General features: G+C 38.7%; 1 protein-coding gene across 7 annotated transcripts; it reads right to left on the bottom strand.

Moving 5' to 3' along the window:
* Positions 1-402: 402 nt before the first annotated feature.
* Positions 403-22,820, bottom strand: MYSM1 (Myb like, SWIRM and MPN domains 1). 7 transcript variants are annotated; one of them, XM_039319875.1, is made up of 20 exons: positions 22,696-22,820; positions 19,968-20,043; positions 19,451-19,521; positions 18,528-18,605; positions 18,231-18,257; positions 17,745-17,826; positions 16,030-16,128; positions 14,845-15,572; positions 14,042-14,172; positions 12,041-12,144; positions 10,450-10,527; positions 8,818-8,906; positions 8,433-8,487; positions 8,306-8,356; positions 7,490-7,564; positions 6,325-6,513; positions 5,987-6,119; positions 3,430-3,535; positions 3,256-3,313; positions 403-1,613 (listed from the first exon to the last, which is right to left on the bottom strand). In XM_039319875.1, the coding sequence occupies exons 1-20, from the start codon at positions 22,770-22,772 to the stop codon at positions 1,449-1,451; spliced, it is 2,472 nt and encodes an 823-aa protein (XP_039175809.1). In that variant the 5' UTR covers positions 22,773-22,820; the 3' UTR covers positions 403-1,448. The 7 variants fall into 7 exon arrangements, with proteins under 7 accessions (XP_039175809.1, XP_039175810.1, XP_039175812.1 ...); XM_039319876.1 differs by having other exon boundaries at positions 22,573-22,708; XM_039319878.1 differs by lacking the exon at positions 18,231-18,257.
* Positions 22,821-23,367: the final 547 nt, after the last annotated feature.

Genomic DNA, 23,367 nt, shown 5'->3' with positions numbered 1-23,367 from the left:
CACAATTTGCACACCAATTGAAGGAACTTGGCTTCACAATGGAACAAGAAAGGCTAGGGTGAAGATACAGCACATTAGCCTGGAGATGATGTTCAGGTTAAAAAAAAAGAGAGATCTGTAAAGTAATTTTGAAGCTTTCTACTATGCCTTTAGACCAGTGGTTCTCAACCTGTGGGTCGGGACCCCATTTGGGGTCGAACAACCATTTCACGGGGTCGCCAAACAACGCAGTCTGCCATTTTTTCCCCCTTTTCCTTAGCTGTGCTACTTCCTTTTATTCTATTAGCTTTTGAAAGCCAATAGAATAGATTCTCTTGAATAGAGTCTAATTCTATTGGCTTTCAAAAGCCAATAGGAATTGTCCAGGCTGTCTCTGCCCTGCTGAGCAAGCCAAAAGTCCCATTCTGCAAACGGTGCTGCACCAGTTGAGTAGTCCTCAACTTATGACCGGTTGAGTAGTCCTCGACTTACGACCGGTTGGGGGGGGGTCACGGCATTAAAAAGGTTGAGAACCACTGCTTTAGACATAGTCTTTCTCCCTTGTATCGTGTCTGTATTTTATAACACGGCATATGTTCTGGTTTGTGGGCTTAAAGTTTAATAGAACTTGGAGAAGGATTTTTTTTGTGTGTCTCTTCTCAGATCCATACCATTAAGAACATCCCATTCTACAGACATGCTAAACACCACAAATCTGTTCTGTTCAATTCAATTCAGTTCAACACAATGTGGTACAAAGGTAAACCCAATCTTAATTTTCCCTTCAAATACTGTCGGCATGGATCAACAACCAACAAATGAAAGATTGAGATTATCCATAATTCTGATACATTTTTAAATTGATTGCTGCCCTTTTAGAAGGATATAGTATAGCTCAGGGGTCCCCAACCCCTGGTCCATGAACCAGTACCAGGCTGCGGCATGCCAGCAACTGGTCCACACAAACAAGCAAAGCCCCATCCATAGGATGCAGGCAGTACACAAAACCACGCCCCCTCCGGTCCACGGAAAAACCTCTCCACGTAACCGGTCCCTGGTGCCCAAAAGGTTGGGGACCTCTGGTATAGCTTATTTTATAAAATAGAAGTGCATGTGACAGTATCTAGGGAGTATACATTTAACATAATGTGGTGTTTCCTAAACAGAATGGCAATATAATTATTTCAATATCGAGCTAATAGCGCTTGATCCAAGTAAAACATTATCGCTTCAATTTTTTAGATTGATGGACAGCTTCTGCCTAAGTGGTGAGCTGGTAAATGGTTCATTTTCCTGCTGTATAACTGTAATTTTAGAAGATTAGAAGTTATGCCAGAGGTCAGATAGTTCACCATGGTTGCTTCATACTGTCTTTCATTAACAGTAATTTTCTTCAGCCACACTGGATTCAGTTACGTTCAACAATGGCCATTTCATTATAAAGTGGTCAATTTTTCTTTCCAGTATTATCATGTTGGCAGGTCATTTGGACACATGCTATTTTCCTCAGCAGTATCGGTCCATTCCTCATTTTGGTAGGCTGAAAGGAACAGGTTTTCTAACTGTGTCAGGAATTCTTCAGCAATGAAGCTATTGGCTACACTGTCCAGAGTCTTCCTCATGCACTCCAAAAGCTAGTTTTAAGATGGAAGAATAAAGACAAAAATAATGTCAGAGTTGTTTTAATAACATTTAGGAGATGGGGGTAAGGGGGAGAACAACTATACATTTATTATGATTCTTTAACCAAAACCTATTAAGACCTTATGCCCAAATATACAAATGTATATCACAGGTATACCACAGTACAAATAACTACACAAATAACTATCACAGATTCAATAAATTGCTTTTCTGCAGTGAACATTCTTCATGACGAATAGCCAGTTTGTTAATGTAGTTGTACTTCAAATTCTGCTAGAGGCGTTATATGTGATTATATCTGAAATACGTCAAACATTACCCAGTGCAAATATTCTATATATAGAAAGCCGTATCAAATGCCAATAGCTTTGCAAACACCTCTCATCAATCCAAGAAACGTGTTTCGTGGTGCCCTGCCCTTTTTTTTTTCATTGAACAGAGGCAATTTTTGTGAGGCTTGTTAAAATAAGAGTTGCAGTAATGATGTTTCTTATTACATCATTTACCCATCAAAGTTTACATAAGAATTACTTGAGATACCAATAGTCCAAATTCACTATGCAGCATTTTATAGTCTATGTGGCATTTGAATTTGGGGGGGGGGGCAGGGTGTTGGTTGGTGACTGGAAGCTTCTTGGGAAATATTGTTTGACTGATGTTTGGAAATGGTGCCAAGCCTATTTTGATTGGTCCACCTTGCCAATTTATTGTATGGTCTGAATCAGCCACTTGAATGAATGGTAGAGTATATTTAGTTCCATCGATTCAAATAAAGGAACCATCAACAGATTTATGGAGCTAGATGTAATCTACTATCTGGTCCTCACTTTTCAACTGTTGCACAAAGGAAGCTTCCTGGAATGCTAAATGAAATATCTGTGTAAAAAAAAAACAACAACAACCAGGATCTCCCTAAGCCTGAAGAACCTTAACTAGAAGTATGTAAAATTCATATAATGTTCAACAGATCATTGTAAACAAAATCATGTAGACTACAACTTATGGGAAAAAATAAAAGTGAGAGGATTCAGTATGGGAGCATTCATTTCCGCAAGGAATATTTCTGCAGTGTTGGGGTAGAATTCTGGCCATTTGAAGCTATTTAAGGTTTATACATCTTGATGAAAATCAAGACAGTCAGGCTGCATGTTTTTGAAGACAAGTCTAATCTACCTAAGACAGTGTTTCTCAACCTTGACAATTTTAAGGCATGTGGACTTCAACTCCCAGAATTCCACAGCCAGCAATGCTGGCTGTGGAATTCTGGGAGTTGAAGTCCACATGCCTTAAAATTGTCAAGGTTGAGAAACACTGACCTAAGAGAATTCTATTTTGTCAAACTTTCATTTATTTCAGTATTTTATAAGAGTCAATTGCTTGCGAGCCTCAGCAAAGAAATGGTAAATATATGCAAATATGTAACCACTAATTCACAGATTTTTAGCACAATTTCTCTCATGTTTAACAGGTTGGATCCAGATTTAGATACACTTAGCACAGATGATGAAAAACCAATGCCACAAATTGTCATACTTAGAATAGATCTACTGAAATCAGAATCCAACTGAAGATTAGGCACAATGATGCTGCCTGAAATTTCAGGGGAGAAACAAAGAATTTTATAATGATTACCTTCTGCAAACACGTTAGGTCTGAATCTCTATGGAAGATTTTATCCATGGGCACACAACTATTGAATGAAACATGGCAAGAAAATGTCAGAGGATACATGAAAGTGCTTTTTACTTGAAATACATACTAATTTGGACTAACGTGAAAGATTCCAAAATTCAAGCAGCTACACACCTGTGAGAGAGTCTGTATTTTTCAATTATCCACTGTGTTTTTTCTAATACTAGCTCCCACTGAGGTTCTTCCAACATTTGTTGCACTTCAAACTTGTATGGCAGGCCTGTAAGCCATTAAAACATATATCACATTATACAGCATCATACACAAAAAATGCTGCTCTCTTCCATTTAAAATGTATTGTTCACCTCCCTTTATTTGTACTAACAAAAATCAACAACACTGGTTTATAACATCAAGACCTTGATCTAATTATCTTAATTAAAGACCAAATTAGCTTAAGTTCTAAAATCAGGTTCAAATCTGTGTCGAATTGCTCATTTAATTGCTTGTCCATAGCATAATTGAGCAGAAAATGCATGCCTTGTTAATTTCAAAAATGAGATGTATTATACAAATTATAAAGCCATTTGATTATAAATGGAAACATTCGACATCTTGGCTACTCAAACCTTTTAATTATTGAAATTGATATTAATTTCTTTTCCTCCCCTCTTTCTATCACAGATAATCCCATACTCCAATTTATACAAGCTTCAATTGTCTTCATGCTTTGGATATCAATTTACAAAGGATTATTGATAATATCAAGAGATTAAAGGCTAGATACGGATTTTACAAATCTGTAAATTTTATAAATGCTCTCTTGCTTAGCTTTTCCAACTTAACTAGACTGCTCTGCTGATAATATTTTTAAGAACTGGATTTAACTAAATTACTCAACCCCCCCCCCCCAAAAAAAATCTGCTTTCTACAATTTTCCTGTATGTGGGCATTTCAGACACTTAGACAACCATATGTTCATTTATCTAGACCATTGGTGGCAAACCTATGGCATGGGTGCCAGAGGCGGCACTCAGAGCCCTCTCTGTGTGCACGCACATCGTCGCCCCAGTCCTAGGCCTTCAGCTGGGTTTTATAAAACCTTTTCACTTTAGGCCTCCGCCGCCATGTGCAAAAAAAAAAGTTCAATCTATCAATCAATTTCAATTTCTCCCAGGAAAAAAAAGATCTTGCAAAGTTGGAATTGATTGAACTTTTTAGTCCCACCCAGTCTGCCATTACCACCGCAGTGGACCACACCCACCCAATGGGCCACACCCACCGGGCACCCGACAATGCATAAGTGGGTTTTGGGTTGCAGTTTGGGCATTCGGTCGCTAAAAGGTTCGCCATCACTGATCTAGACCATTAAAGACAAAAAGATAATTTATATACTATACTAGTTACTGAATGTAGTCAAGCAGATGCTAGCAACCATCTGACAGGTTGAACTTCAGACTGAATTTGAGTTCTAATATTCTAGTACAAAGAAGAAACAAAACAACTAAGCTATTCAGGTGTCAGGAAATAATGCAGATGCTCCCCCTTTGTTAAATACACTTTAAAAAAAAAAGACCCAAATCAAACAATATAATATAATCTTGCCCGTATAGACTTTTTTTTTTTTAAAAAAAGACCCAAATCAAACAATATAATATAATCTTGCCCATTTTTGCCTCCCATAAATATTATGGGGAAATGTTCAATTCTGTTAGTTTGGGATAATTTTTTAAATATATTTTAAATTATATAATTTAAGTTTGGGATGTATAGATGTCTCCTAGGAATGTTATGACCACTGATGTGCCTTTAAGCACTGCACTGCTCATCCCAAGGTTAAACAACTGGGTCTAGTATCACTGTCACACGATCCAGATTTTAGTTAAATACTCTTAAAATTGATAGCTGCTTCCCCTTTCACTATGTATGTATGAACCCCCTGTACTATCTGATCTCTCTAGTCATGTCTGCATTAACCTCCTTTGAGAACCTAGACAGAAGTGAAAAGAAAAGACGGAAGTTGGAAGCTTATACAAGCCCATAATTTATTCCATTCTCTCCAACATTTATCAGAATTCACTGTTTTCCCATAAGATGTATGGCAGACCAAAATGTGCAAGATTTCAGTGTTCCTGAGCCAGCATGGCCATTTCTGAGAATTTGGGGAGCTGCTCCACAATATAGGGTGGTATTCAGGGTAGGGGAAGCCGAGGTGGCGCAGCAGTTAGAGTGCAGTACTGCAGGCCACTTTAGCTGACTGTGTTCAGCAGGTCAGCGGTTCAAATCTCACCGGCTCAAGGTTGACTCAGCCTTCCATCCTTCCGGGGTAGGTAAAATGAGGACCCAGATTGTTGGGGGCAATGTAAATATATATATACATTGCTTACTGGTGTACACCGCTTAGAGAGTGCTTGCACTTAAAGCGGTATATAAGTCTCATAAATAAATAAATAAATAAATACTTACTCCCAACCCCAAAGCCTGCTTCGCTGTAAATGCAAACAAAGGTCACAGATTCCTATGACTCCAGCACCTTGGTGCTTAGATTCAAATTCATTCATTAACATTCAGTTTGTAAAAACTAGCTTTTATTTTTCTTCCCCGCCCCCAAGATTTCTAATTAAGCATAGCTTAATTATAATGACTCTTTCTCTTATCTCTCCAAAGCCTGCTTTTAAAACACATTGAAATAAAACCCATAGCAGAGAGGATTATTTTAAAAAGCACTTACGGTAGGATCCATCTGAACTAGTCTCATCACTAATTACAAGACAAGTGATCTGAGAATAGGGAAGAGGATTATTTCGATTGTAAGGACTTACAATCATTCCAACAAACATTGAGCCACCTCTGGAAAAATAGCTCTGGAGAAAAATAAAAATGCAGTAAACAAAATACAATATACCTTTCTGTCTCTGCGTATAATCAATCAGAATGCAAATGTATCAATAACAATGGCATGTGGTAGTTTTTATTATTCAAAGTTGTATGTAGCTAATGAATAAACAGCATTAAGCTTTCAACAGTTATGAGTTATATTTATTTTTTTGTTCAGCAAGAAGAGGTTACCTGGTATTTTGCCTGGGTATCAATATCCCGTATGGAAGGATTAGGGTCAAAAGCAGGATGAGAATGATACCATCCAATGATACTGTAACCTCTAGCAGCCAGTGTCTCTGATGCTTGAGTTTGAGATACTGGATCCATTTCACACTGCAATCCTGTACTAAGGCTATTGCAGGGTTCTGCTGCACAGACCTGCAAGTTAGCAAATATGGAGGATTTAATGGGGACCCTATAGTCGAATGTTTTTAGGATTCTGAACAACATGTTCTATTTTAAAATGGATGCCTGAATTCCAAACGTACAGTGATCAAGCTCTTAAACAGATGCTCCTACATGGATATTTTAATATGCTCTGCTTCAATTTAGTCCACTGTAACTCATTTCTTGTACTCAAAAGTTTTGTATTTCAAATTATTCCCTTACGTAATAACAGAACTGCTTCCCTGTTTCTTTATTTCCCTAGAGCAGACATGTCAAACACAAGGCCTGGGGGCCGGATGCGGCCCGCGAAGTGGTTTCATGTGGCCCACGAAGCCATCCTGGAAACAGTGAGAGAACGGCCCCCACTGCCTTGGCCCTGGCCGGCCGGGAGTCAATATACAATTTTGTGGTGACCATCTATGCTGAAACACATTCAGTGTTAGCTCCACAAGGCCATCTGGAAACAGCGAGGAACCAGCTCCTGCCATGTCGGCCCCGCCCCCTGGACGCATGCTGGGGAGGTGTCACCCTTTGTGAGGAATGAAGAAATGCACCATCGCCTGGAAGTGGCCAGCAAATGGCCCTCGCCTACTTCACATATCCGGCTTGATGGGCTCTGGCGGAGGGGTTTCAGCAGGCAGTGGAGCTCCTCCAATGGACCATGCCTTGGCACTTGCCCCGGTCTCACCCCCTTCTGCCAGAGACCCTCAGATCTGTCCCACTCCTGCCCAGGCCCCCACAGACATCATGTGAATGATGTAGAGCTGGCCATGCCCATCCAATAGGCCACACCCACCCGGCCCCCCGAGGGCAACCGCAATGCTGATGCGTCCCTCAATGAAATTGAGTTTGACACCCCTGCCCTAGAGGATATATCGGAAAGCATTCCTATAATGACTTAGCGTGATGTCTATAATTCATAACAAATTGGTAAGAAATTAAAATTAAAAATAAATATGGTACTTACTTCAACTATTCCATCAGTTTCAGAATATCTTCCACCTAGCAAACCAATTACTTCTGCCATTGAAACATGAGCATGCTAAAAATATAGGGGGGGGGGGGAGAAATCATTCGTAAAATGTTGGCTATCTTTTATTCTCTCCCCAATATATATATAGAAAAGAAAAATTCAGGTAGAATTATGAAGATTGGGACACTTTATCCCAACTATGTACATAGGTGTTGTGCTTAGAGACAATATAAGCCCATGTGATAAAGCTCTATGAAACAAGTACTTTCTCTTGAATTGTTACAGATGGGAAAATTAGTAGATGAGAGGTTACTGCCTTGACTAAGCTCCTCAGAAAGAAAAAGGTATACTGAGATGCAGTTTTACTTATTGTCCCCAATTGATAAACAAGTAAAACAGGCAGGAAAATATGTTAGAAGATGAAGTTTACAATTACTGAATACAACTTAAGGGATGTAATGTGTCATATGTAAGATGTCATATAAAGTACATATATCTGAGACAACTTTTGCAGGAATAATTAAGACAGTCTCTCTCAGAGACATCAAAACATTATTTTTTAATATAGCTGCCAATAAAAATAAAAATGGGCTATTTACACTGTAAATCTATATTAAGAGTTAAACTTGTACTAAAATGTATGCATTTAACCATGATAGCAGAATCAGTTTCAGTATAACATCAGTCATTCATTAATTAATGTGCATTTATAATGCACCAAAAAGATTGCAATTTTATTTAATCATGACTTAAATCTTTCTTTTAATGAATTTGAAGCTATTTTATTTATTTCCATAGAACAGGTCTTACCAAATCCATAATCAGAAGTGCTTCTGCAGCTACTGTCACTTTGAATGGCTCCTGAAAAGATAAAAATTATAAGAAAAGTTTGCTTAAGTAGACTAAAATAGGTTCATCTCTCCTAAATCATACTTACTGGTTTTTCTTCTGTGTAGGAACAACAAGGGATCAGCTGAAAGGGATCAAATGAACTATAGAATAAAATAAAGAAATATCTGAAATTACAAAACTAATGGAAAGAAAACATTTAAACGCTGCACAATTTCTTCATATTTTTAGTTTTAATTCCAATATCCTAAGTGTTCGTGATTAGTTTAAATAAGCACTTTTACGTACAAGGGAAAAAAATCCATGGGCATATTTCGATCTTTTTTTTTTTACTGCAGTGCAGACTTTATAGTATGAATTTCACTCAATTAATACTAATCTTAAATTCTTCTGACAGGAAACTTTCAAACCTAAAATCTTACCGGTCAATTTTTTCCAAAGAGATTTTACAAGATTTAAAAAAAAAAAAAAACCTTTTGGTGTGCCTTTGTCCTTTAAATGCTTTTGATAGTTTATATTTCTGATCTTCTCTCCTTTTTGCTAGCTCCTCAGCAGAGAAATGCTAAAAACAAAACATATGCATTAAGTAAACCCCCTAATACCGAGTGTTAAATATATTTAGGCTCAAAGAAATCAGGGAGCTAGAGAATGCTTAATATAGTTGTCCCACTAGCCAACGCTAACAGCTGCTACCACAATTAAACTAACATTATGTCAAATGCACTTAAGTGTCAGGAATGCACAAATCCCCTCTAGAGAAGTCAAAACAATTTCTTTCAGTGAAAAGGATGAACATTCTGCACTTTCCCATTGGTAGATTGAGTAAGGACATTTTTAATATTAAAATGTACCTTATGCTAAGTATGTCTACTTTACTTTTAGCCTGCCCTTATTTATGGTCAATTCAAGATAGCATACATAATGAAGGTTCCCATTTCCTATTTTCCCCACAACAACAAACCTGTGAGGTAGGTTGGGCTAAAAGAGAGGGACCGGTCCAAAAGCATCTAGCTGGCTTTCATGCCTAAGGGAGGTCTAGAACTCAAAAACATCTGATCTGTAGTCCAGTACCTAATCCACAATACCAAACTGGATCTTGATTGTACTTTGATCTGTTTCTCCATATGCTAGCTAAACCTTGGCTAAGAAAACTGGATAGTCATAATCAACAAGGCCAAAGCATTCAACTAGCTTAGTAATGATAGGGGGCTCAAAGGAAGCTTACAAATTACCTATGATAAGATGGCCACAACTCTTAATTTCTTATGAGGAATATAATCTCAAAAGACAAAAATCCCATATCTGATTTTAAAAGATAATGCCGTGTTTAATATTTTAATGGTTACCGTATATGCCGGCGTATAAGGCAACTTCCGTGTGCACTAAAATCGGCGCCAAAGATGGGGGTCGTCTTATACGCCGAGTCGTCTTATACGCCGGAAATACTGGTAGTTTCCGGCGTATAAGACGATGTTCTAGAAATGCGGCTCGGCGATAAAGACGGGGGTCGTCTTATATGCCGAGTCGCCTTGTACGCCGGCATATACGGTAAATGAAAAATATTCCTTTCCTGAATTCTTCACTTTTAAGGGGCTACAAGTCTGTGCCCCCCTAACCATTATTCTAAACCTGGGGTCTGCAACCTTGACAACTTTAAGACTTGTGGATTTCGGCTTCTAGAATTCCTCAGCTAGCTATGCTGGCTGAGGAATTCTGGGAGCTGAAGTCCACAAGTCTTAAAGTTGTCAAGGTTGCAGATCCCTATTCTAAACGACCTTCATCCAACCCAGTGGTGGGATTCAGCCAGTTCACGCCACTTTGACAGAACCGGTAGCTAATTTTTTGTTGCCCAGGTCCAGAATGGACCTCCGGAAGAGGCATCCACAGAGAACCGGTTGTTCACATATCTGAATCCCACCACAGATCCAACCCCCAAAGTTGGAGTGATATTTCAAAAATCAAGAGGGGTATCCAACATCCTTTCCATCAACTTCCGGACACTGAAAGACCCACCTGGAGGCATGGCTACAACTGGGCCAGGTGTGTTCCAGGAAAAGGTATCCTAGCTATACTCAAGCAAGCTCAGGAGTCTAAAATGTTATTACCTCAAACGTCTGTCCTTCCAAATCTCTGGCGTCGCACCAGTTTCCCCATGGGTCTCTCACACGTCGCCTCCTCGTACGCTGTACCAAACAGAAATGCACGCACACGTTTATTCAAGTGCACCAGGGCAGCGGGCTCCCTTTCATAATTTATGAAAGACTGTCACAAAAAATATTGTAATGCACAGTGACCCGGATTGCCACTCTCCTTACTTACCCGCTGATGAATATAGATGCCACATGAACTTTAGCTGACCCAATCTGACCCATCTGTTACTCTGTCCAGCCTCCCTGTGCTTCCTAATTCTGCATGCAACGATGCAGTGCAGAAGAAAACACAGACAACTCCTACAGCAACTCCAGAGGAAGGGGCTGGAAAGAATACCAGAAGCCATGCTGAGCTTCCGTTTTCCCTCGCTTGCTATTGAATAAGCTTTTTTGGGGGGGGGGGGAATATGTAAATAGGCTCAAGTGTCTGCCTATTTAGTCAAGCTAGTCAATTCTTAAGATTTGTACCAAATACTATGATGAGAAAAGAGAAGCCAAGAAAAGAAAGAACAGCTTTGAAAATGGGCTGGATTTAGCAGGAGACTGCACAAAAAACCACTCCAGGAAAACAATTGGGCAACAAATCAGAATGTTGCTAACTGTTTCATTTTAAGCCCTGTCTCCCCCCCAGTCAGGTGACTACGAATTGAGCTTCTTTTAAAGCAGTGGTTCTCAATCTTTTTAATGCCGCGACCCCCAACCGGTCATAAGTCGAGGACTACTCAACCGGTCGTAAGTTGAGGACTACTCAACCGCAGCACCATTTGCAGAATGGGACTTTTGGCGGGCTCAGCAGGGCAGAGACAGCCTGGACAATTCCTATTGGCTTTTGAAAGCCAATAGAATTAGACTCTATTCAAGACAGTCTATTCTATTGGCTTTCAAAAGCCAATAGAATAAAAGGGAGTAGCACAGCTAAGGAAAAGGGGGAAAAAATGGCGGACTGCGTTGTTTGGCGACCCCCGTGAAATGGCTGTTCGACCCCAAATGGGGTCCCGACCCACAGGTTGAGAACCACTGTTTTAAAGGCTGAGGGGGAAAAAATCCTGAAATCATGCTCGGCAGGATTTCTCTAATTTGTTTTAACTTGTATTTATATAATTCACACCCCACTTTTTGCTCTTAATAAACTGCATCGCTTAACAGTGGAAATTCTGGTTCCAATTGCCATCGTTAAGCGAGGACTACCTGGACAGGGCATTAACTGGTGGCTTCAGTTTTTGAGAACAATAGTGATTTCCATTTTTGCCCACCTCCAAATTTAAAGACATTGACTTGAAAATGATAACCACTTTTTATATACCTGCCCAAGAATCTAGTCGAGAGCAATATATATAATTTAACCAAATCTCTGCAAAAAGAGCACCGTGTATAGAACTCCAATATATAATTTATGAAGTCAAAGAAATCTCAGCGGCGTGTGAAAAAATGCATTCAAGTTTGCGTTCCTATAAATATTATTCTCAAGCAAACATCGTATAAGAGAATGAGGAAAAAAATAAACCCAAGGATCATGAAGACGCGATGACCCTGTTTTCCATCTCACCATGGATTGCAGGCGTTGCACGAGCTGATACGCATCAACGGCATCCTTGCCTTCCCTGGGCCGTATTTTGTCAACTGTCTGTGGTCTATTATACACAGCTTGCTCTGCAAAGGTGAAGAGATGTTGCCCTTCAGTCTCCACTTTAGACAGATGCTCAAAAAACAACTAACACCAGGGTCAAAAAACCAAACAGCTGATGACAATGTTAACTTTGCACTTATTTTAATACTATCCTTCAAGTTAAACCTTCCAATCACAAGGTTTGTGTGACTAAACAGAGCATCCCTTCCAAAATAAATAAATAAATAAATAATCAATTTACTGTATATGCTCTTCAGAATCAGCAAAGTCTTGTAAAGAATGAGTAAAAACTATTAAAAGTTACATAAACAGTTACATATGTAACTGTTCAAAGTTACATAAACGATGCTACCTACATAGGAGCTTACAAAAGGGGACCCAGGATGTAGAGATATTACAATGTAGCTAGGTACACACAACAATGAGCAAATTAGTAAAATAAATTTTCGGATCTGTCTCTAATCTACTATAGAGCACAGGCACCAGATCCAATTAAATCCCCAAACCTAATTGAAGGGGGAAAGAAACAGCAACCAATTGTATTTTTAAGTGTAAAGAAAACAGCAAATGGTTCATTCAGACTGCATTTTCTAGCCAGACACATAAAAAAAAAAATACTTTCAAGTAGATCCTTTTGCATAGCTTACGGAATTAAATCAAGCACTCTACAGATTAAGTACCTAATGCCAATTACGTGAGGAAAAAAACGATTCAAAAGAACTAGAATGGCATACTATCTTCTACTAAAGAATAGACTAAGAACAGAAAACAACACCATTACCAATATATATACTAAAAAAAAATCATAATCTAGTGTCCATTATTGCAAATTCTGGATGATCATCTGGTACTTTTTTACAGATATCACAGCAATAACAGACTAATCATTACCCCACAACAGCCTCAAACAGGTGGAACTACTATGTTATAGATATGGGAACCCAGTTTTGCAATGACCAAGATTCTACTCTTATTTTCCTTCTGGTGACATTATTACAAGATGTCATAATAAAACTCAATACGTTTAGGATTCATATATTTCCTCTTCCATATATTGCATTGAACAATCACTGAACAATTCACTCATTTGTAAGACAAACAGATCTATTTCTGGCATCTGAAGTGGGAGTATTTGAAAAAAAGCACTTAAGACAGGGGTGTCAAACTGCTGGCCTGCAGGCCGGATGCATCATGCTGAAACTGCACCCACCCCATTGCCGGCAATGGAGAAAAAGTCACAATACGTCACAACACGTCACATGACATTGCGAGTTTGATATCCCTGACTTAAGAGGAAAAATCTTGAGTGCCTTTGTTGCCAATGACCACAAAGAAATTTCAGTGAAGAGAAACAAGAAAACTAATCTATCAAAAGATACTAATTTGTTTCCAATATCTTACACAGGGATAAAGTAGTTTTATTTCATTTTCTGGCACACTAGTCATAGAATATTTGTTATCAACTAACAGACCTGACCTTCTTATATAGAATCCAAATCAATCATGCATATACTCAAAACTCCTAATGAAACTTCACTTCGTTTTTTAAGTAGCCTTCAGCCCACAAAAGCTACTGCCTTAATTAAACAGGATACTTTTTGATACAAAAAGCCTTGCTGTTGTTTTACCACACAAGGACACAATGTAGCAGAAAAATACAAACGTGAGTTAACGAAAAGAGAAAGTTTACGAGTTCTTGATTCTCTAAGATTGACATCTGACTTCCAACTCTAATAACCATATTTTTAAAATGCTGTTTCTAATCTTTATTCTCCTTCCACCTCAAGTCTATTAGTGCTTCCTAAAAGAAAAGGTTCAGTAGAATTCTCTCTGTCTTTGGTAGCCGTGAGCTGCTGTGGAGACTCCTCTAAAAAACAAAGGACCCAGAATGTAAACCTAATAAAACAGTGTTCTTTTTACCACAGCCAAAGTTAATTGCTCCTATTAATTCCAGGTATGTATGTATTCGTCCAATGCAGTTGACATCACCACAATTTTTCAGCCCTGGACGTACCGATGTCTTGTTCAGGTATTTTGGTTTGATTCTTTCCCTAAAACCAAGTGGAATCACAATGAAAAATATAGATTTGACATACCTAAATGTATCTCATAATTTCAGGGGTGGCAGTCATGAAAACTATGGGATAGTTGCCATTCTTTTAGAGAATTTCTATTGAAGCGATAAAAAGCAATGAAAGCCAGCTGGTGACCTTGGGATGGATGGACATTCTCTCTCAGCCCAAACCTACTTTATAGGGTTAATGATGTGGGCAAAATAGGAGATAGAATTTGTTTGCTGCCTTGAGTTATATATAAAAAGACAGGATAAAAATATAATAATAGTATTTCTATAATAGCCATATGAGATAGATTGGGCAGCAAGAAAATGATTGGCCTTAAGTCTGCCAGTAATATCTCAGTTGTAGTTCTGACTGCTCTACAGTTTTGTAAATAATTAGAAGTCATTAGGGTGCATAAAAGGGGGGCACAGATGGCTACCAAGTCATGTATTATAAATGGACACTATATAACAGTGCAAGTATACAAAAAATACACGAACTGTTAATTACATGAAGCATGTTTGTTGCATACCCTATCACTGATGACATTCTTTTCACCAGCGCTATGTATGCATTGACCAGATCCCCTTAAAAACAGCAAATTGATTGTCCAAAGGAGTCAGATGAACTGAAGTGAGCTTTCAGTTCATCAATAATGCTTACCATTGGTCCAAAATATAATTTCTAATTTTCAAATAGCGCTCAGGTGTTTTGGCTTGACGTCCAACAAAAAATTCTGGAATTGCTTGCTTTTCTTCTTCTAATATAATGCCTCTATCTATTGCTATTTCTTGATCTGGTGACTTAAGCTCCTCTGCATCCATCCGATTTTCTTCCCCAAGGTGTTCAGAAGGAAGGAAATGAGTGCTGCTGTCAGCTGTGTTCTTTTGTTCACAAAGCTCTGGACTAGGAAACCAGTCGGGACTTTCAGAAGACCCTGTTCCGTCACACTTCTGATTCTCCATTTTTATAGTCCGATGCTCTTTATTCTCAAAGCAGGAGACTGCAGTTTCATCTGTGTTTTGCTCTGGTTTTGTAACGTCCCTGGTTAAGACAACAGCAGACATGTGGTGAGCAGAATCCAAAACAGGTTCTGTCCAATTGCTTTGCTCAGATGGGCTTTTTGGAATATCTAATATCTCAGGCTTTCCAGATTCTTGCAGATGCGCACAGGATAAAAGTTCATCCATTTCATCTGTAATGTCTACTTCCTCGTCATCTGACAATTTTTCAATTTTCACTGCATTTAAATTAGGGTCTGCTCGACCTCTTAAGTGCTCTGGTGCCCATGACACCTTCTTCCTTCCATCATCCTCGTTGCTTTGTGGAAGAGCAGCACCAAAGTGCTGCTGCTGCTGCTGCTTCACTTTTTCCAAGCCATCAATTTTTGCCTGGTTACATTAAGAAGAGTTAAGCAAGGCACAACTCAATTAAAAAAATCAGATCAAAAAAGAACACCAGTTAAGACAAATAAACTAGCTACTTCTCAATGTTGTCCCATTCTCCAGTTAAAAACAATTCCAGTTAGGTTGTAATAGTCAGTGTTTTCATCTCAAGGTAGCAATGTGTTGTAGAATTGCTCCTATAAACAAAATGCGAAAAAAGGAGGTGCAGACATACAAACTCAACCAGGTGCTCTCAAAATTTCAACAGAGAATTTGGGCATTTGGAAGAATTTGAAACTGCATGAGTGGTAGTCCACTTATGTGATGTTATATTTCACTCAGTGGCTCAATTAATATTAATTAAAAAAAAAGCTGGATACTGGATAGATTTGATCAATTTATTTCTTATAGCTAATCTTTTTCTATTTGTCATCCTGTCAAGTAAAACTCATTTCTAATTTACCTTGTTTTTAAAATATTGTCTGGCATAGCTTTTTACTTGAAGAACGTTGCGACTTTCAATCATCATAGCAATTTTTGTCCATCTTCTGCCAAATTTAGCCTAACAAAAAAATAAATATAAATTCAGAGGTGGGAATACAGAAAAGATAACAGTTTATCTAAACATGGCTACTATAAGGGACTGTAATGATGTGTGGAAATAACCTTGGGAGACAGGAAGAAGAGCTTCAGCCTAGAAAACAGTCTGATAAACAAAATGTGAATTTGAAGGAGGAAGGTGTTGTAAAAACACCCCAGACCCTCCCTGGTTCTCAGGAGAGTATAACTGAGGGATGTGAGGGGTAATTTCAGACTTGCAAAATTTTATTAAGGACACCTTACAATAAAAATAGAGCGAGTAATACCGATTGTCCTTGATTGGACTACCTCTCATGGCTGACAGTTACGGGTAGTCCTCCTTTGGTGGCTAACTCATTCAGTGACCATTTGCAGTTACAACAGTGATGAAAAACTGTGTGACCAGTCCTCACATTCAGACCTTTGCAGGTCTAAACAGCAAAGGAAAGTTGAAGTGAGATCATAAGCACAGTTGCGGTTTTACTTAATAACAAATTAATCCCAATTGTGGCTGCTAAATGAGAACTACTTGTATTGTCAACAGGTGTTAAGTTCACACTTTAAAGCAGAGATCTCCAACCTTTTGGGCACCAGGGACCAGTTCCATGGAGAGAGATTTTTCCACGGACAGGAGTGTGCATGGTTTTATGTGCTGCCTGCATCCCACGGATGGGGCTTTGCTTGTTTGTGCGGACTGGTTACTGGCATGCTGTGGCCTGGTACCGGTCCACTGACTGGGGGTTGGGGACCCCTGCTCTAAAGTATCATGGAGATCCAAAGCAAACCACAGTACTTCCTTGTCAGCTTTTTAGCATGGTAACTTTGCTAACAGAACAGACTAAGAGTCTCAGAATAGTTTTCAACCCCAAATGCGTAAGACCTTATTAGGAAACTAAACCCAGATTATATCTTACTCTCGGAAGATAAAGAGTTTTCCATCTTCCCTCTCAAATTTGCTATAAATGATTGGGGATTTTTGTAATAGTGTGAGAATCAGTACAAGGAATTACACTTCCCTGATAATGCATCTTAGAATCCCTGCTGGCTTGCCAAGGTTATCTCATTCAACACAGAATGTTTTAATGTTAAGACTGAAGGATGGCTGATTATCACCAAAATTACAGTAAATGGTCCAGAATTACAGATAGTCCTTGACTTACAACCATTCCTTAAGTGACTATTCAAAGTTACAACAGCATTGAAAAAGTGACTTTTTCACACTTACGTTGCAGCATCCCCATGGTCATGTGATCAAAATTAGGATGCTTGGAAACTGGTAGTATTTATGACGGTTGCAGGGTCACAGGGTCATGTGATCCCCTTTTGCAACCTTCTGACAAGCAAAGTCAATGGGGAATCCAGGTTCACTTAACCACCATGCTACTAACAACTGCAGTGACTCATTTAACAACTGTGGCAAGAAAGATCATAAAATGAGGCAAAACTCACTTAACTGTTTTGCTTAGCAAAGGATTTTGAGGCTCAGTTGTGGTCATAAGTCAAAGAGCACTTGTACTTTCTTGTTCCTTTTTAAACAATTATGTGACATGGTGGTATTTAAAACCGTTTACGTTAAATGTTAGTATTTGTAATATTTACCAGTCCTTCTTCAAACTTTTCCTTTTCTTCTGTTGTCCACTTCAGTGAACTAGTTGCTGATTTTGTGATAGGTGAACGAAGCCTATCAGAAAGCAAAATACTTAATTTCATACACATGCATTTAAATAATAGGACGTAAAAGAAAACCGGTATGATCAACTGCCTTTACAAAAAAAATATTTAAGAGCATGTTACATATCTAAAAAGTCACATTTTTTAAACAAGGGTTTGGGTTCAAACTCTGAGACTTGCAGTATCGTGCATATAGGATTTCCTATCACTCCCCCATTCTGTTTTGGGAGTTGTTAGTGTGTGGATGATATTAAAAATCTTTTGCCCTAATAGAAGGGCAATACGTAATCTTGGATCCAATCCAGTACGAATGCAAGAAATTCAATTATTTTAGAGTGTTTATAAATAACACAACAAATTCTACATGCATAAAACAACAATCTTAAACTTAGGTTTAGCATCAGAAGTACATACATGATTTTTGTTTCTTTCTTGTGTGGACTATGAAGTAAAAACAAGAAAAATAATTATTATTTAATACTATATATTTAGTAGATATTTCTAAAATTATTTTTATAATGTGCAGATTTCTAAAATGTTTTCCAGTATTCTGATTGTATCCAGCTATTATTTTCAGTTTTAATTTTTATACGTTATAGAATGAAAGTATGTTTTAAAATATTAAATTCTTTCTTTAAAAAAAATAGTGTGATCAAAAAGAACATTAAAAAACATTGATGGCCCCCCACAGTTTTACAGAGCAAATTTTACCTTTTTGTACATTTTTTATCAATTTCCTTCAACTCGTGCCAATTTTTTTCTGGAAGCGACTTGCTAGACAAATAATATCTAAAATATATTAAGGACTTCAGAAAGGACACTATCATGAGAGAAATTTTTTCACAGGAATGTTTGGGCAGTTTTTTATTAAAAGCAGTGTCTTTGAAACCCAATGAATTTGCGTAAGTTGTAACACATGAAGTATTGCAATAACACCACATAATGCTTGCACAACACTTGGTTAATGAAGAATCCCACATGCATTTAATCAGACTTAAATGAAAGCTTAATGTGCTTATAACTGAAACCCAAGAAAACATAGATAAGACACATAAAATTTCTCTGTACCACCATTCATGTTTAGTGAAATTAGAATAATTTTACTTTTTCTTTCCTGCAGAAGAAATAATAAAGAAGAATATTTGAAGCTTGGGATTGAAATGAGAGGTATTTGGTGCTCTCTGAGCTTGGTTGTTCTCTTGCATATGTTTCATTATCAAACCTTCAAATATTTAGCGATTCCCTCTTATACTTTTTTTAAATAAGTTTCAGGACATGGAAAAAGCAAAAATCTATCCAGGAATCACAAAAACTGGTGGTAGACAAAACAATCACAGTACATAACCCAAGTTCTTCCTCTTCACATAGACAACTGAGTTTATTCACACAGGTATGTTATACTAATCTATGAAAAGAAGCATTCATGTTTTATGTCCTTGTAGGTCTAATCAACAAGGACATAAATAACAATTCTTTTTTTCAGAGAATTAGGAGACTGTTGGCAAAAGAAAGTATCTTGGGAAATAAGTAGGAGGAACAAATTGTTACAAAACTAGTTACAATCCTTATATCTATCTGCTGAATTACAAATCTGCATTACAGCTTTTTCTCACTTTTTAGTAACATAAGGATACTCTTCTTCCAGAAGCATCTTCTCAATGACAGCCTTGTTTTCTTCACTAATTGTACTATCAAGACTCCAAGGCTAAGAGAAGGAAATAGCAGTTATACAATATTAATTCTCATATCAGGAGTGGTATGAAGAGAAAGAGGAATCCTCTAAGATGCAAAGTGAAAAAATAGGCATATCTGTAGGAAAACTCAGAAAACATGAGGTAAAACATGGTTTAAAAATATAAATTAGTAAAATTTCATCCTTTCTTTAGAAATCCAAAAAGGAACAGGAAAAGGAACATAATATGCATGCCTCAAAAAGAAAAAAACATATACATAAACCTACTGCACATAACTAGCTGCCATATTTGTTCTCGGCTTAAATATTTTTTATGAACACTGCATATAATATTTTCTTTCTGCCTATGGTAGTTTATAAACCAAAGTAGATGGAAATTGAAACATATCATAAAACATTTGTCTGAAAATACAAAGAGTGATAACTCATTCTTCCATTATATTCTGTAGTTTACTTACAAGAACCACATCTGTTCTCCAAGTGGAATCAAGGTAGTGATCTTGAAGTAAACTGGATGATGGATATTGGTAACTTCTGGAACAAAAAGCCAAAGAATAAAGATTATCACAGGCATGGTATTTTAATACTTTTAAAATGTCATTTAATATATTGCTCTGCCCTTGATCCTACCCATTTATCTTTACAAGAACATATGGATTAACAAATAATACTGTAGGACAAGAATAGGCTGAACTAGAGAGCGGGATTAAACATTGCCCCAAGAGACCCCAAGTCCAGCTCCCTCTTGAATTCTGTTGAACCTTATCTAATGCTTTGACCATTAGCTTTGACGATTAGTTGACTAAATTCTTATTTATAGGTAGCAATAATAAACTCTTCTATCCTTTGGACTCCGCGAATGCTCCCGGTTATTTGCACCTGCCAAGTACTGGAAAAATTATTACATTATTTTATAGCAAATATCTGTAATTCCTCAGTTTCAGGGTCATTCTCATGGTCCATCATTAGTCCTGGAGGGGGGGAAATTTACCTCCCTCAGTGCAGGCACGCAACTTGGGTGTCCTCCTGGACTCACAGCTAAATTTGGAACAACATCTATCAGCTGTGGCCAGGGGGACCTTTGCCCAGGTTTGCCTGGTGCAGCAGTTGCGGCCTTATTTGGACCAGGAGGCTCTACTCACAGTTACTCATGCCCTTGTCACCTCAAGACTGGATTACTGTAATGCGCTCTACATGGGGCTACCCTTGAAGAGCATTCGGAAGCTGCAGTTGGTTCAGAATGCAGCCGCGAGAGCGATTGTGGGTGCACCAAGGTACACCCACGTGTCACCTATCCTCTGCGAGCTGCACTGGCTTCCTGTGGGTCTCCGGACGCAATTCAAGGGGTTGGTTGTCACCTTTAAAGCCCTTCATGGCTTAGGACCAGGTTACTTACAGGACCGCATACTGCCACATAGTTCCCAGAGACCGGTGAGGTCCCACAGATTGGGCCTCCTTCAGGTCCCGTCGGCCAGACAATGTCGGCTGGCGGGCCCTCGGGGAAGGGCCTTTTCTGTGGTGGCTCCGACGTGGTGGAATCAACTTCCCCCCGAGATTCGAACTACTCCCACCTTGCCGGCCTTCAAGAAAGCTATTAAAACTCTCCTGTTCCGGCAGGCCTGGGGTTGATGTCCCCGGGGGGGGGGGCGGGATTCGATTGGGACATGCTGTGTGAATGTATTCATTTTTAATTGTTATACTTGTTGTTTTAATTTTGTACGCCGCCCTGAGTCCCTAGGGATTGGGCGGCATATAAATTTTATTAATAAATAAATAAATAAATCCCACGAAATAGTGAAACATCCAGTTATTGTTGCAGCAGTATGCCATATTTAGGACCATCTGATGTGAAGAGCCAGTGGTTAGAAAAGATCGTCCATAAAAATATGCAAACTGAGAGTCAAAATGAAAAGTTAACTGTACTATTTAGTAGTTTAAAATAATGAAATAATTTTAAAGAATAGGAACAATTCAAATGATTGATGGGAAACAACAAAGTAAGGAAGTGGAACAAAAGGTATGAAAATCTATGAAAAGGTCTATGAAAAAGTAAATTATTTCACAGAGATGAAAAGTAATCTATGATCCATGAGATGCTAATAAACAACAGATAGGGAAACAAGATGAGATTTCATCAATTATTCCTGAATTTATCAGTCCTTTTGCTACTGCTTCTAAACAACAGTCAAAATTTGTACAGAGTAAAGCATTTTCATCCTTCACCCCCTCCAAAGAAGTCTATAGATACTCAACTTCCAGCATTATCTCTATCACACTGAAAGATTACTGGGAAAGACATAAGCAGTAAGCACAGACACAGATTTTTGGTTATAATGTTAAGAAGCCCATCAAACTCCAGCCCATAGTGCAATGGTATGTGAAAATAACCTTGGGAAGCAGGAGGAAAAGTGTGATGAATAATATTTGACACTGAAGGAGATTTTAACTATTGGGGAGAGTAAAAGTGAAAGAAGGGAGGGATACATTCAGACTTGCAAGATTCTGTTAATGTAACCTTACAATAAAGATAAAGCTAGTATTCCAAGTTGTGCCTCTTGTCTGGACAACAGTTGCAAGGTTTATAAATAGTTAAAAGATATCATGAACTCTAACTGAAACATTTGAAGGCTGCCAGACTTTACAAATACACCACTCCATCCCAGGCTCTGTTTGCAAAATTAACCGGCGAAAAGCTTTATTTTTATAAATATAAGCGAATAACTCGGGAGTGCAAGAGATGGCGTCTCCTTCCCTTCCTCCATTATTTTAGTCTTCTAAAAAAACCCCAGAATAGATAAATTATCTTATAAGTCTGCTTTACCTAACCCCGCGAGCACGAGTATCATTCCGGGAGACCGACGGAATGAAACATCTTCCCCGAAGACGAGCCAAAGCTCTAGATCGGTGTTTCTCACCTTTGGCTACTTTAAGACGTGTGGACTTCAACTCCCAGAATTCCCCGACCCGCATGGCGGCTGTATAATTCTGGGAGTTGCAGTCCACAAAATTTAAAATGGCCAAGGCTGAGAAACACTGTCTTAGCCCCAGAGCAGAACGACTGACCTCAACCAGCCATCGCAACGCCAAAGGGTCTGGACGAACGGCATTGCACGAGGCCTCTCCTCGGAAAACAGAACCATCTTCCCGATTGCCAGGTTGGCAGCCCAAAAGCTCGCCTTTTCTTACCCAGGCTGCGCTTCCGCAGCAGGTCCCACCGTCGAGTCCCCCTCAACATCAACATCCAACTCTTCCACAGCTTCCATACTGGCACCTCCACCGGATCTCGCAGTGACGACACAGGAAGAGAGTCAAATGTCCCGCCTGGGCTGGCGCGTCTTCCGCCCTGGAACTCGGGCGTGGATGACATTCCAGGAGGAAGACTCAAGATCTGTGCATGCGCAAAAGGCAACGGGCTCCCCGTTGCTCTTGCTTCCGCCCTGAGTTGCTTTGTGGTGGGGAAAACGTGACTCGGGTGGAAGAATGCTGTGGAAAGACCAGTGTGGCGAGAGAAAGAACAGACAGGGAAAGAAACAATGTGCGAATCACTTATTCGTGTGTTTGTAGATATTTTCAAGGCATTCCGTTAGTCTGTAGCAGCAAAATGCCGCTTTAGAAGACAACCTTACTTTAAAATAGAGCTGCCAGATCTGAGCTGCGAAAGGCTGTGCATTTCCTGAGTTTCTGCTTTCACCTAAGGGTCCTTCCGATTTTTTTTAAAAGGCAATTCTGGTTCACCAATTGAGAATATCTTCCAAACTGAATACAGGTAGTCATCAATGTATGACCACAATTGAGCCCCAGATTTGTGTTGCTAAGGGAGACATTTGTTAAGTGAGTTTTGTCCCATTTTACTACCTT

Source organism: Crotalus tigris, unplaced genomic scaffold (assembly GCF_016545835.1).
Source record: "Crotalus tigris isolate CLP2741 ecotype Arizona unplaced genomic scaffold, ASM1654583v1 scf7180000023617.9722795, whole genome shotgun sequence".
In the NCBI taxonomy this organism is placed as follows: Eukaryota; Metazoa; Chordata; class Lepidosauria; order Squamata; family Viperidae; genus Crotalus; species Crotalus tigris.
Note: the sequence above shows the minus strand (reverse complement) of the source record. Positions and strands in the feature narration are given on the sequence as shown.